Source organism: Ananas comosus, linkage group 3 (assembly GCF_001540865.1).
Source record: "Ananas comosus cultivar F153 linkage group 3, ASM154086v1, whole genome shotgun sequence".
In the NCBI taxonomy this organism is placed as follows: domain Eukaryota; kingdom Viridiplantae; phylum Streptophyta; class Magnoliopsida; order Poales; family Bromeliaceae; genus Ananas; species Ananas comosus.
The window spans coordinates 10,051,826-10,067,234 of record NC_033623.1 but is presented as its reverse complement, the minus strand read 5'-3'; the positions used below and the strand labels follow the sequence as shown (position 1 = coordinate 10,067,234).

Below are 15,409 nucleotides of genomic sequence, written 5' to 3'. Positions count from 1 at the left end.
ACATCCCATTTTCCACAGAGCCCGGACCGAGCGAGCCGGCGGATGATCGCGGTAAGGGCATCGCGCCCTAGTTAGAGACCGCTCGAGATGGTTTCATATTTTGTAGTTGCATTCCCTTTACTATCATCTTTTGTATTTGATGATTTTAGTATCATGAACATGTTTAAATGAATGATGTAAAGGATATTTATTTTAAATGTCAAAAGTTATATTTTGGGAGAAATGAGATGTAAAAAAAAATGATGCAAGAATGTGAAAGAACTTGATTATAGTTGGATGCATGTATGTGATTTAAATTTAATCAAACTACTTGTATGTTGAATTATTAATTCTTTCACTTTGGTTATTGCTTGTCATCGTGCAAGCCATTGTGTATGCTTCCGCTTATACAAATTTTTACTCTATTGATACTTGTTGTTGAGCCTTGGGCGGACAGGGGAAACTCTGTCCATTCGGCGTCTGTTTGACGCTTTCGAACCGGCCAAAAGGATCGGGCTCGGGGCGTCACAGTATGTCTCCTTTGTTTTCGAAAGCACGAAGGCCTCCGTACTTATAAATTATTATTGATGGTTTATAGTGCAGGAATTATCTAGAACCAAATTTTATAATTTTTTGATTTTGTTTGCCTAATAAACGAGCAGTTTCAAAATAAATGGCTAAAAATAAAATTTCATGAAAAATAGTGATAAAAGACTAAAATTTCAAATCAAAAGAATTAATCTTGCTCTTGATATACGGTTAAACTTACAAACATGTTGTATTGACCATTAAAATAATTATTTTTTAGACTCTTTGATTACTTCGTAAATCATGTCGAAAAATAAAAAATTTTGGTTTCTAGATAGTACCAACACTGTAGGTCCATGTCCAACGAAATTGATCGTCGAGTAGGATGTTCCATTATTGAAAATAATTATAAGCACGGAGAGCTCCGTACTTTCAAAGATATAATACCTAGCTCTATTATTATAGTAATAATATTATATTTCATTAGTGGCGTTTATGTCATATCAATGTCCTAATTTTGTGAAAGTTGTCGAGTCGTCGTTCCAAGTTGTGTCGTGTACCAAGTCTCGTATTCATATATGTGATGTCTAGATTCTAACAATTATAAATAAGTAGAGCTACTATGCCATCGGATGTATAGAGGATCTAGTGATTCTGATTTTTTGGCCCTTAGATCAGTCATTTTAATCATTTTTAATATTTGAATTAATACTGTTATCCTATGGGGACCACTTAACTCTAGAGATACTCAACTCTAGGGAGGACCACAATCATCGTAATCGTACAATTCTTGATCCAAAGTTCAAAAAATCGGAAGCATCATATATTCTTTGAGTCTAGCTCATATAAAGAGCGTACTAATGACATACAAATTGAAACCCAATATTAACAGCATATTACTTGTCTTATTTACGCTGTGATTGGAACTTTTCGACCATCCATACCTTCATTACTTGTTTTTCTTTCTTTTAAGAAGTGATGAACGATTAAGATACGAGCCCTACATTCTTCTGAAACTTCATGAGAAGGTCAGTCTATGTCCTTTCAACTTACTCTCCGTGGTTTGGTCGATACGTCGAGCCATCTCGGATGTCAGGTAATTCACCAAGCCTCCCGCCACTCTGTGCCGAAAGAACAAACTGTTCTCGACAGACCCGAAAACCAGCTCCGTCTTCCCGCTCTTGTTCACCTCCAAATCCCGCAGCGACTCGAACCCACATAGCTTTATGATGCCGTCGATAATGCCCCCTTCCTCCTCCTCCTCCTAGGGATGTCAATAGGTATGGATACCCGAAATTTTATCCGAACCCTAACCCGAATGAAACGGATATATCCGATGGATATGGATATGGATTCGGATATGGATATCAAAAATAGAAACCCGGCGGATATGGATTTGAATATGGATTTTGATTGTACCCGACCCGAACCCGAACCCGAACCCGACCCGAACCCGAATTTAGTTTGTATTATATATATATAAATATATATATATNTACCCAATTGAACCCGAACTTGACCCGAACCCGAAAATATTTTACACTATGTATAATATATATATATATAAATATTTGATGTTGTATTTGAACTTGTATTTTAAAAATTTAGATTTAATGTAATATGCTTTGAAATATTGTAAAGAGAAATATTTGTTTCAGGTCAGATTTTCGGGTTCGGGCTCGGGTTCAGATTTCGGATTTTTGGTCGGGTTTGGGTTTGGATATGGATTTTTAAAATCCGTTGGATTCGGGTTCGGGTTCGGGTCTTGGGTTTGGAGTGGGGTTCGGGTTCGTGTTCGGGTTTTTAAAAATCCGCCCCGAATCCAACCCGTTGACATCTCTACCTTCTCCGGCGTAAAAAGGTTTCCTACGAACTCCGCCAGCTTCTTAACATTACCCGAAGGGTCTTTTCTCATCTCCTCGTACTTGAGGAAAAGCACTTTCTCCGGTTGCTCCGATTGCGCCGTCCAATACCCAAGCAAATGATCCCAATACAGCCCGAAGGGCGAGACGCCGTTGCAGAAGTAATCGACGGCCTCGTCTAAGGACCAAGGTTCGATCTTCTCTTTCTCTCTCAAGTTGTTTGAGAAGTGCCACACGGAAGTAAAGCTTTTTCTTTTTTTTGAAAAAGAAAACAGGTCAGCCCAAAAGGGCTGACCAAGGTGTTAATAATGAAAGATTAAAAATAATACAAGGTTTCAAACAAACAGTACATAATAGCACCTAAAATTAAAAACAGAAGAGACACAAAGTGATCACGTCAAAGATGAAATATCGACATCAGCGATTAGCATGCGAATACGGCTAGCGGTGGAGAGGGGAGTAGAGCAAGTGTTGTCGAAGATGCGACGATTTCGCTCAGACCAGATGGACCAGGCGAAGCAGCTGAAGATGGTGTTCCCAACCTTTCGAATATCCTTAGGTAAGCGAGATGACCACATTGTCCAAGAGTCTCCAAGTCCCAAAAAAGATGGTTGAGGCAGACAAAGAAGAAGATTGAGAGATGCCCACACTGCTAGGGAGTAGGGGCAATGGAGGAATAAGTGAATGATATCTTCGCCAGCATTAAGGCAAAGCTCACATCTTGAGGCGAGAATCCAACCACGACGCCGAAGGTTGTCAAGAGTTAAAATTCGGTTTTTATATAAAAGCCACGTAAAAAACTGCACTTGAGGTGGCGCAAAAGAGTACCAAACAGTGTTTAGAGTCGAGTCGAATGTGGATCCAGCAAAGAACAGATTGTATGCTGATGCAGTGGAGAAAGTGGCATGGGGAGTCCATTTCCAGCAGCAGATGTCGGGGCCGACGCAAATATGGAAGTTGCATAACCTGCAGCAAAGTGTCGAAAACTCCTGTTGTGCAATGATGGACGGGTAAGAGATGACCGGTAATGAGAACAAATTATCAATAAACACCTCGGACACAAGAGCAAATTTGTGAGCAAAGTAGGAGAATAGAGCCGGAAATTGATCCATCAGGGGTGTGCCTATCCAAGATGATAACCAAAAAAATGTCTTCGTCCCATTATATACCACAAAAGAGTGTGAGATGTTGAAGATAGGATACGTCTTTAGCACACTACGCCAAAAAAGAGAGCTTTGTCGTGGATGCTTCCCGCTGAGAGGGAAAGTGGAATAATATACCGATTTAATTAAAACTGCCCAAGGTGAGTTCGGTTGCGAGACAAATCTCCAAAGCCACTTGCAGACAAGAGACAAATTCTTGTAGTAGATGTTTGCAATTCCGAGTCCACCCAGAGCTTTAGGTCTAGCCACAACATCCCAGGCGACTAGAGGTACACCTTCTCTTATAGGACATGATGATTTCCTCCATAGAAAACGTCGTTGGAGCTCCCGCAGCTGGTGGTTAATAGCCTTAGGTAAAATAAAAATAGATAGGTAATGGATTGGTAAATTTGTAAGAACTGAATTAATTAAAACGACTCAACCAGCCGGTGAGAGTAGAGCACTTTCCCATCCCGAGAGTCTTTTATGGAACTTGTCAACAAGAGAGTTGAAAGCACAAGTTGGGAGCTTAGTCGGCGAAAGTGGCAGTCCAAGGTAGGTTAGTGGAAAGCTTGACCAAAATAGAGAAGCAACTCTCTGTCGACATTGTCATCGCAAAAAAGTAGGGAGTCGTCCGCATATTGCAAAAGAGGACTAAGGCCAGTAATGCCTAAGGGTGACGGAATGAGATTGGCGGATAAAGCACGCTGCACAAGTCTTTGCAGAACATCAGCCACAAGGATAAAGAGATAAGGTGAGATAGGGTCGCCCTGTCTTAGTCCCCGTCGAAAACGAAGCAACTTGCCTGGGCATCCGTTTACGAGGATAAAGCTGCAAGCAGAGGACAAAAGTTTTGAGATCCAAGTTGTCCATTTAATGTCAAAACCACGATAGATTAGGAGATTTAGCAGAAATGGCCAGCTGACACTGTCGAAAGCCTTAGAGAAATCAATTTTTAAAAGGGCCAATTTTTTCTTCCGCCTTCTAGCAGCGTTACGAACCTCGTGAGCCATTACAAAGCTGTCATGAATGCTGCGGTTCTTGATAAAGGCTGTTTGATGCGGGTCAATGAGTAGATCAATGACCATCAGCAATCGGGTCGCGAGCACCTTTGAGATAATTTTGCTAACAGCATGAGTAAGGCTAATAGGTCGGAAATGCTCTGGTGCAAAAGCTTGCACCTTCTTTGGCTATTGGTTGTCCTGCTCGGATTTTAATGATGTGGTCAAGAATGCATGGATGACAGTTAAATCAACCAATGCCTCCCCGGGTTATACTCTACATAGAAAATTATTGGCCCTGCAGCGAGCTTTAACCTCTTGGAGCAAACTTCACGTACCCGATCCTGACCGAACGATTAGAAATTGTTTAAAATGGATCTCCTTTTTCGACAACGCAGAGGAAACCACAAGGAAGTAAAGTTATCCGTAGGGTCGCGGGATAAGTAAACTATGCGACAACTAGAGTCGGTCATGCTCTTCGGAAGCAACTGAAAGGGCATGTGTGTGGCGAAGAGCCTCGGCGAAGGAATCGCATCCAAGTTAGGGATCTGATTGTCGACGTAAACTTGGTACTCAAGGAACGGGACGCATTCGTGGGGGTTGTGGAAAGTAAAAGGGTGGCAAGAGTTGTCATCGACAGGGTACAACATGCTGTGTACGGTGGCGAAAAGGAGGGATTTGAGCCACGTGGTGTCGGATTTTGGTAGTGTGGCGAGGAGCACGTTGGAGGGCTGAGCTTTGAAGTGGCGTCCGGCAGCCATTACGCCGACCATCGGAGGTAGGCTTGCATACCAACCGTTGTACCGATAAAGTAGAAGGCTAGAGACGCCAGGTTCGCATGAAAAGGTAGAGACCAAGTCAGTGAAGTACTGATAGATTTTCCGATGATCTTCTTCGCCTTCCTTAGTTAGAGAGCACAAATTTGTAGAGAAAGAATAGCACTCAGCCATGATATACCTACACCGAGTATGCACAGTATGTTTCGAGTTTATAAAGCATAAGATGAACACCAAAAGTATATGCTTAATTAAATAATAAAAGCAATTAAATTAAACAAGTTACGATATGTGGATACGACGCTAATTAAAATCAAGAAAATATAAAGAAAAAAAAACTTTGTTGCATGAAAATGGAAAATATCTGCTCCAATAACAATATAGATAAATTGTTAGATAAGTGAAATGATAAATATCATAATATTAGTGAATTTTTTCAGAAAAATATCTAAATTTATTTAAAAAATAAAATGACAGAGTTGATGTCACGCCCCGGATACCACGTTCCCCGGGCACGCCGACAAATCCGCCGTATACAAAGAAATTTTTCCTGTATACAAAGCGAAACTGTAACTGTACCTGCAATAATACAACACTACAACCAGTAGTATAGAGCTGCTAAGGAAAAAGAACATGCGTATATAATAAAAATGGATCAGTACATGCACAGTATCTTGGTACAAAAACACTCACTCCAGCGAGGTATAACATCAGTATGTAATAAACCAAAAACTACAACTACCTGTAGCTGGTACTCCACTACCTCTGGCTCGTCTGGTAGGGCTCTAACTCGCGACGCCCTTGCCACGATCAGGATCAGCAGCAGCCGACGATGATGGCTCTGCAAAACGAAAAGGAACAACAGGGCGTGAGAACTACTGTATAAACAAGTAGTCCTCAGTGGGTGCCGCCCTCAACAACGTCGGTCCACCCATTAAGTCTACAGAAGGGAGCAATAATAGTAGAAAATGCTGGAAGAAAATCTACAACTACAAGCTACTACACTATCATGCTCTACTCTAACCAACTGTAATAAATGTCAATTCTGACCCCATCCAATTGGGACTGTAAGCCTACCCGTCCCTGGGACTGTGAACACACCCGTCCCGCCCGGTTGCGACTATACAGCTACCTCCACACTAATCGGTTCGTGGAGAGCAAGTCTAACCTGCACGAACGACACCAACGCGAAAGCACAACGCCTATTTTCGGAGTGGCACTCGTAGGAGCTACCCAACCGAGTATGCAGCGTATCTCTGTCGAGCTCAATCAGGCTCTCACAAGCCGAAGTCAAGTAACAGGGTCCAACTGGTCTAACAACCAACAGGTCACGTGCCTTCGGCACAATCTGACGCCAAAACGGCGATAGGGGTGCACCGTCAACCCCGACGGCCCCCAACAGTCCGAAACAGTCTAAACACTACTCTAAAAATACACTCGGTATCCCAGCACGAGCGTAATAGAAATCTAAACTACCTGGGGTATCCACCACACTGATACTGCAGCGATACAAAAATAACAACGACTCCTAGAACTAAATCAGGTAGTTTAAGTATATGACAGGTCATAATCACTGTTTTCTCCTAAGTCAAATTCCAGTCCAACATGTGCTAGTAGATACGTGCAACGAGGAAGCTCCATTTCAGATTTTACATGGAATATGCCAAAATTTATGAACTGAGCAAAATCTATCAACACACAACGCATGTCGACCAACTATACACTTAGAAGACAAACCGACGATTAACCCACCTCGAAAGCTAATCCCAATCCGGCGCGACGTCGAGAACGGCAGAATCGCACCCTCGCCCGGCCTCCTCGCGATGCTACGACGACGAAGACACGCTCGAATGGCACCGCGGCGCGACGTCGGCGAAACTCGAACTCCACCCGAGCTCTTCCTTGCTCGGCCGATGCTAGAGAGAGAGAGGGAAGAAGAAACACAGCAACCTTCTCTCTCAGCTCCTCTCAATCCTATATAAGCGGTGGAGGGAAGTGGTGATGTGAACGAGGCACGAAATGACCAAAACACCCTCTCACCTATCCTGGTGTACCCGTACACGAGCAAGTGTATCGGTACAAATGGCAACCCGAGAGCAGCTGCGCAAAATCTGTCGAAGTGTACCAGTACACCCCCGATGTTGTACCGGTACAGAAAGTGTACCGGTACACCTTGATGGTTGTACCGGTACAACAAGTAGAAAATCTGCTGTTTACAGATTCCAATGCCAAGTCCTGCTCTCGCGTCCCCGCTGAGTTCGTTTTGCGTCTATTTCGTGCCAACGTGACTCGGACTTGTCCCGACACTCTCCAGAGCTGTCGACAAGCCTTTCCTGCTGAACACCAGGAATACCACAGTTGAATTGTTGAAAAATTGTAAATTTTGAAATAACATGAAGAAAAATAAACCGCTCATCTATTTTAAGTTCTGAAACACTTCTTTAAAAACCACATTGTTTGTGGTTTTGAATAACAAACCATCTTTATCACAAATTAGAATATTCAATCCGTTCTTGCTTCGAACTCTAGATATTGCAACATATAATTGACAATGACTGAATATCGGTCTAGGTAGATATAAGCCAACATATGATAACGATTGACCTTGACTTTTGTTTATTGTCATAGCATGCATATTGTAGGTTGTTGTTAGAAAAACATCACATTAAATCATACACGTCAAGTGCAGAAATAAAAATTCTCACCTTAGTCAAACACAAGTTATCATTCTCTCATAAAATTCACAATAGAATTCAGTTCTATCAGGAATCACCTTTTTGCTACACGTTTTGCAAGAATTATAATACCAGCCACGCTCAGTCTCAACACTTAGAACAGTTGTTAGAGTGACACATACACAAGGCTGAAAAGATAATATATATTCAGTATTAAAAATAAGAGAATAAAATGTATTAAAACGATAAACATGGATAAGATATTTACACTTGTTTACCTGTTGGCATTCTTGAATTTCAGCCAGAGTTTTCTTTTGAGATATTTTTAGGAAGTCATCCGTTAGAGAAATAGTGGATTGAGTTGAAATTTCACTAAGCACCATAGATTGACTTAGTTCTCCGCTTACAATCCTAAATTTTATATTTTAATGTAAGTGAACAATATATATAAAAAAAAATAATAAGGTTATTGGTTAACTTACTTATTTTTGAACTCCAATATTTCTGATATATCAGTGTTGATCATCATCTTGGTTGCATAAAGAGAATTTGATACACTACGTGAACCTATGTTGCCCATATATATACAATAATTAGTATAATTAGTAAGAATATAAATAATATCTAAAGTTTGAATAAATGAGATACCTGCAAAGTCTTTTATCTTGCACCATTGCATTATAATTATGACAGGGCCTTCATCCCCTACTTGTCTATAAGTATGAAGTTCTTCAGCAAACCTTCCCCACAATGTGCAACCCAGCTTTTTGTTGCTATAAGTTTTACAGAAAAAATTACTAAATGACCAAAATACAAATTAAAAGAACCATTATACTACAAATACTACTTATAGATAATTTTTGTATTTATATTTATATTAGCAAGAAAACTCAAAGAATGTAAAGTACCGTTATTTAAGATGTAGACATGAGTGTTGTATTATAAAGTTATCAGATTGATAAATACAATATAATTTGTTTTGAATATAACTGTCAATCTAGTTATCTATTTATAATAATAAACAGCTAACTGAAAAAAAATATATAAACATTCAAAAGATATATTTATAATTATGAGCACCTACTTGTCATTCTCAAGTAGTATCGTAATCTTTTTTGTTTCTTTACCGTCCTTGCAGCTTTCTTCCATTCTACTAATTCTAGAAAGCTTCCCAATGACATCTGATAAATTAGAAAAATAAAATATAAGAATCAATATAGTAGGTACACATATTAAAAATTAAATTTTAAAAATTAAATATTTGATGCATATAACAACTCTTACCTACTAAATATTAGTCATCAGCGACATTAGCAAGTATTTCATCAAAAGAGGTAAATATAAATCCATACTTTGATATTGTCAAAACATCTTCGATCTCACGTACAACCGTAGAATATTGAAAATTGATTTTGTAAGGATGTATAGTGGTCCTGTAGGAGCCGCTGCTCTGCCCCACTCCAAACTGGTTGATCACATAATCTTTTCCTTCCATAAAAGACCTTTAAATTTGTTCAGGAAAATTTTTCTTACCGTTGCATGTATCCTATCTCCCTATAATAGAAAATAAACAAATTATATAGTATCTTTTAGTAAAAACAAAGCAAATGTATATTCAATTTGAAAATGAAAGTCGTATTTTACATTTTGATCAGAAAGAACTTCTAGGCTATTCACCACCTCTGGACAATGAAATTCAGGCATAGTATACAGACAAATCACTCTGATTTTGATTTTCCATTTGTCTCCAAGAGGAATGATGTCACGTATAAAATCATACCCAAGTGCCATATTCTGAGAACAATAAGACATCCAAGAAAAAAAATTAATACTTGCTTCATATTTAAATAATAAAATGAAAATAATATGTTCTATTTTAAAGTATTACCATTTAAGAACTAAGAAAATTACAGGAGTGACAGTAGGAAAAAAATTATGAAATAAAAATTACAGAAATGACATGCAATATGTATATCTATACTACTTATAAAATCGTGAGTTTTGAATTTTTTCCTCTTTCCAAAAATGCCTCTATCATTTTTTACTAATATTTTTATGTCCAGTAATTTTCAACCAATCATTTCAAATAATTAACTAAATAATAATTTATTCCCAAATAAAGATANATAATATACAGACAAATCACTCTGACTTTGATCTTCCATTTATCTCCAAGAGAAGTGATGTCACGTATAGAATCATACCCAAGTGCCATATTCTGATCAAAATAAGACATCCAAGAAAAAAAATTAATACTTGCTTCATATTTAAATAATAAAATGAAAATAATATGTTCTATTTTTTACTAATATTTTTATGTCCAGTAATTTTCAACCAATCATTTCAAATAATTAACTAAATAATAATTTATTCCCAAATAATGATAAATATTTTAATATTTGCACCCGCTAATTCTTTCGCAACGTAATATCCATGAATTTCTCAAATATCTCAGGTGACTTTAAAATAAAATCCCCTTTATTATAGGTGATTTTTAATAATATAGTAAAAGATATTAATTTTTTGCCATTAGATCTGATCTAATAATTAAAAATAAAAGTATCTGTTACTTTTTGTGACAATATTACCCTCACATTTATACCATATTTTCTATCTACGCGTTTCTCAAATATTTTCTTTCTCACGCGTAATATCCGCACCCGCCAATTCTTTCGCAACGTAACATCCGTGAATTTTTCAAATATCTCATTAATCCACCTACCATTTGAATTTAATAATATAGTAAATAGAATAGATATGATGATGGCAAGCATATAGAAAGCCACGTTAGGAAAAATGTCTCTATCCTTTTTTACTAATATTTTTATGTCCGGTAATTTTCAACCAATCATTTCAAATAATTAACTAAGTAATAATTTATTAACCAATCATTTCAAATAATTAACTAAGTAATAATTTATTCCCAAATAAAGATAAATATTTTCCTTCTTACGCGTAATATCCGCACCCGCCAATTCTTTCGCAACGTAATATCCGTGAATTTCTCAAATATCTTAACATAATTATAGGTGGCTTTGAAATAAAATCCCCTTCATTATAGGTGATTTTTAATAATATCGTAAAAGATATTATTTCCTTAAAAAATTTTATTTTATTTTTCCTAAAGTAAAAAATCTATATTTGAGCTTGTAATAATTTATTCCCAAATAAAGATAAATATTTTCCTTCTCACGCTTAATATCCGCATCCGCCAATTTTTTTGCAACATAATATCCGTGAATTTCTTAAATATCTCAACATAATTATAAGTGACTTTGAAATAAAAATAAAGATAAATATTTTCTTTCTCACGTGTAATATCCACACCCGCCAATTCTTTCGCAACATAATATTCGTGAATTTCTCAAATATCTCAACATAATTATAAGTCTTCTCACGCGTATCCGCACCCGCTAATTCTTTCGCAACTTAATATCCGTGAATTTCTCAAATATCTCAACATAATTATAGATGACTTTGAAATAAAATCCCTTTTAATAATATCGTAAAAGATATTATTTCCTTAAAAAATCTAATTTTATTTTTTCTAAAGTAGAAAATCTATATTTGAGCTTGTAATAATTTATTCCCAAATAAAGATAAATATTTTCCTTCTCACACGTAATATCTGCACCCGCCAATTTTTTTGCAACATAAACGCGTAATATCCGCATCTGCCAATTCTTTCGCAACATAATATCCATGAATTTCTCAAATATCTCAATATAATTATAAGTGACTTTGAAATTCAACATAATTATAGGTGACTTTGAAATAAAATCCCCTTCATTATAGGTGATTTTTAATAATATAGTAAAAGATATTATTTTCTTAAAAAATCTAATTTTATTTTTCCTAAAGTAGAAAATCTAAATTTGAGCTTGACACGTGGCAAGCATATAGAAAGCCACGTGTCAGCTTCTCACATAGGGTTCATAAAGGGTTCTACTTTAGTATATAGTAATAGATAGATAATAGATATTATATTTCATTAGCGGCGTTCATGTCATATCAATGTCCTAATTTTGTGGAAGTTGCCGAGTCGCCATTCTAAGTTGTGCCATGTACCAAGTCTCGTATTCCTATATGTAATGTCTAGATTCTAACAATTATAAATGAGTAGAGCTATTATGCTATCAGAAGTATAGAGGATCCGGTGCTTCTGATTTTTTGGCCCTTAGATCAGTCATTTTAATCAGTTTTAATCTTTGGATTAACACTATTATCCTATGGGGACCACTCAACTCTAGGAGTACTACTCAACTCTAGGGAGGATCACAATCATCTCAATCGTACAATTCTTTATCCAAGTTCAAAAAATCGGAAGCATCAAATTCTTTATACTTCCGATAGCGTAGTAGCTCTAAACTATATATATATATAATCGGATGCGTCATCGATGCACGTCGATGGTGCACCCGTGTTGCACACGGTACGATACAGACACGTGCGTGCGCCACATGGACACGCGAAGCTTATAGCTGAGTCCTTGATACATAATTAGATATTATATGATACAATTAATCATATTTATATCAATTTTTTATAGTTTAATGTATATTGGTCAATGTAGAATTTCTTATCAAGATGAATAATCTTCTGAAATAGAACGAATTATTTTAGTTTTGTTTTATTCTTCTGTGAAGAGGAAAAAATATTAGAAACGTAAAATCAACCATTACTCTCTGAGTCTAGCTCATATAAAGAGCGTACTAATGACTTACAAATTGAAACCCAATATTAACAGCATATTACTTGTCTTATTTACGCTGTGATTGGAACTTTTCGACCAGCCATACCTTCGTTACTTGTTTTTCTTTCTTTTAAGAAGTGATGAACGATTAAGATTCGAGCCCTATATTCTTCTGAAACTTCATGAGAAGGTCAGCCTATGTCCTCTCAACTTACTCTCCGTGGTTTGGTCGATACGTCGAGCCATCTCGGGTGTCAGGTGATTCACCCAGTCTCCCGCCACTCCGCGCCGAAAGAACAGTTTGTTCTCGACAGACCCGAAAACCAGCTCCGTCTTCCCACTCTTGTTCACCTCCAAATCCCGCAGTGACTCAAACCCACATAGCTTTACGATGCCGTCGATAATGCTCCCTTCCTCCTCCTCCGGCGTAAAAGGGTTTCCTACGAACTCCGCCAGCTTCTTAACATTACCCAAAGGGTCTTTTCTCATCTCCTCGTACTTGAGGAAAAGCACTTTCTCCGGTTGCTCCGACTGTGCAGTCCAATACCCAAGCAAATGATCCCAATACGGCCCGAAGGGCGAGACGCCGTTGCAGAAGTAATCGACGGCCTCGCCTAAGGACCAAGGTTCGATCTTCTCTTTCTCTCTCAAGTTGTTTGAGAAGTGCCACAAGGAAGTAAAGTTATCCTTAGGTTCGCGGGATAAGTAAACTATGCGACAACCGGAGTCGGTCACGCTCTTCGGAAGCAACTGAAAGGGCATGTGTGTGGCGAAGAGTCTCGGCGAAGGAATCGCATCCAAGTTAGGGATGCGATTGTCGACGTAAACTTGGTACTCAAGGAACGGGACACATTCATGGGGGTTGTGGAAAGTAAAAGGGTGGCGAGAGTCGTCATCGACGGCGTACAACTTGCGGTGTACGGTGGCGAAAAGGAGGGATTTGAGCCACGTGGTGCCGGATTTCGGTAGTGTGGCGAGGAGCACGTCGGAGGGCCGAGCTTTGAAGTGGCGTCCGGCGGCCATTATGCCGACCATCGAAGGCAGGCTGGCATACCAACCGTTGTACCGATAAAGTAGAAGGCTAGAGACGCCAGGTTCGCATGGAAAAGTAGAGACCAAATCAGTGAAGTACCGATAGATTTTCCGATGATCTTCTTCGCCTTCCTCAGTTTCAGAGCCCAAATTTGTAGAGAAAGAATAGCACTCAGCCATGATATAACTACACTGAGTATGCACGAATGTTTCGGGTTTATAAAGCATAAGATGGACACCAAAAATATATGCTTATGTTTAATTAAATAATAAAAGCAATTAAATTAAACAAGTTACGATCTGTGGATACGACGCTAATTAAAACTTGATTATGAAATCAATTAATAGCAATCAAATCAGGTCAATATCATCACTTTGGCACAACGTGAAAAAATGGATCAGATTTTGGGACCTAATTAAACTGTGTCGGCAGGGGATGATCAGCAAATATTAGCTCTGCAAACTAAAAAAGTTACAATTACAGTTCCATTGTTCGATCAGGAAAAAAAAAAAAAAACCATTGCACTAAATAAAGCTTACCAAATAAGAAGAATACAATGCCAGTGAGTAATTGTACTAAACAAAAATTTGTCAATAAAGGGAATAAAATGTCACAATTGTTGATCACGTGAAGTAATTGGATTTCCAAGTTTTATTTTGTCAGCGTGCAATGAATTCGAGAAAACTACATTGAAAAGAATTGATTGAAACTGTACTAGTGAATCTATATATATACCATGTGGAACAAATGTTTGCTTAAGACGAATAGTATTAATTTCGATAAGAATGTATGGAAACCTCTCAACCATAGGCCATCCATGTGGAACAAATGTTTGTTTAAGACGAATAGTATTAATTTCGATAAGAATGTATGGAAACCTCTCAACCATATATATATATAGGCCATTTTGAAATAGACCATGCAAGGCCATCGCCTTTGTTTGCTTTAATTTGAGTTACTTCTGGACAGTGTTGAATATAAAATATTAATTATAGAATAGTATTTATATATTTTATATTCAACACTTTCTCTTATACATGAACTTGAAATATTTTTTAATATAAACTAATGGAATATTCATTTATCTCCAATAGTTTAAGCTATTTATCACTAAGCTGTTGCTTTATATATTTTATATTCAGCATTTTTTCTCACATATGGACTTGAAATATTTTTTAATATAAACTAATAAACAATCATTTATCTCCCGTAGTTTAAACTATTTATTTAATAGACTCAAAACGTAAGTTTCCTTATATTAGAGGAAATTAAATAACACTAAGAACCTGACATGACTCGAACACAAAAGCTATATATTTATCTCCAATAATTTAAATTACTTGTTTAAATATTTTATATTCAACACTTTCTTTCACGTCTAGTCTTGAAACTTTTTTAATAGATTCAAAACATGGGCTTATGTACTTAAATTGACTCAAACTCATGACCTATTTCCCTGATACTATGTTAAATTATATAAAACAACCGTTTATCTTCAATAACCTAAATTGCTAGAAAATAATGTTATATATTTTATAGGCTAGGACGACTATACTCTTGTGAGTATAAGTCCATTTGTATTCATAAATTTTTAGCCATTGGATGAAGATGTGTGTGATTAGAATGATAGTGGTTCCCGATTAGAATAATAGCGGTCCCCTAAAGTTGAGTGGGTGGTTAGTTAAATAGTATAATCTAACGGATGAAAATAATTAAAGAG

At 37.3% G+C, this 15,409-nt stretch overlaps 2 protein-coding genes across 2 annotated transcripts; both read right to left on the bottom strand.

Annotated features, from left to right (window-relative positions):
• LOC109707799 (cytosolic sulfotransferase 14-like) lies at nt 1,526-5,462 on the bottom strand. The gene is made up of 3 exons (XM_020229329.1): nt 4,921-5,462; nt 2,351-2,615; nt 1,526-1,762 (listed from the first exon to the last, which is right to left on the bottom strand). The coding sequence occupies exons 1-3, from the start codon at nt 5,460-5,462 to the stop codon at nt 1,526-1,528; spliced, it is 1,044 nt and encodes a 347-aa protein (XP_020084918.1).
• On the bottom strand, nt 12,656-14,666 carry LOC109707284 (cytosolic sulfotransferase 13-like). The gene has a single exon (XM_020228443.1). It carries the CDS (start codon nt 13,914-13,916, stop codon nt 12,837-12,839), a length of 1,080 nt encoding a protein of 359 aa, XP_020084032.1. The 5' UTR covers nt 13,917-14,666; the 3' UTR covers nt 12,656-12,836.

Coding starts and splice junctions, on each gene's coding strand:
- LOC109707799 (XM_020229329.1), bottom strand. CDS start 5,462: ATGGCTGAGTGCTATTCTTTCTCTACAAATTTGTGCTCTCTAACTAAG. Junction 2,616..4,920: donor ACGGATAACTTTACTTCCTT/GTGGTTTCCTCT, acceptor AAAAAGAAAAAG/CTTTACTTCCGTGTGGCACT. Junction 1,763..2,350: donor ACCTTTTTACGCCGGAGAAG/GTAGAGATGTCA, acceptor TAGGAGGAGGAG/GAGGAAGGGGGCATTATCGA.
- LOC109707284 (XM_020228443.1), bottom strand. CDS start 13,916: ATGCTTTATAAACCCGAAACATTCGTGCATACTCAGTGTAGTTATATC.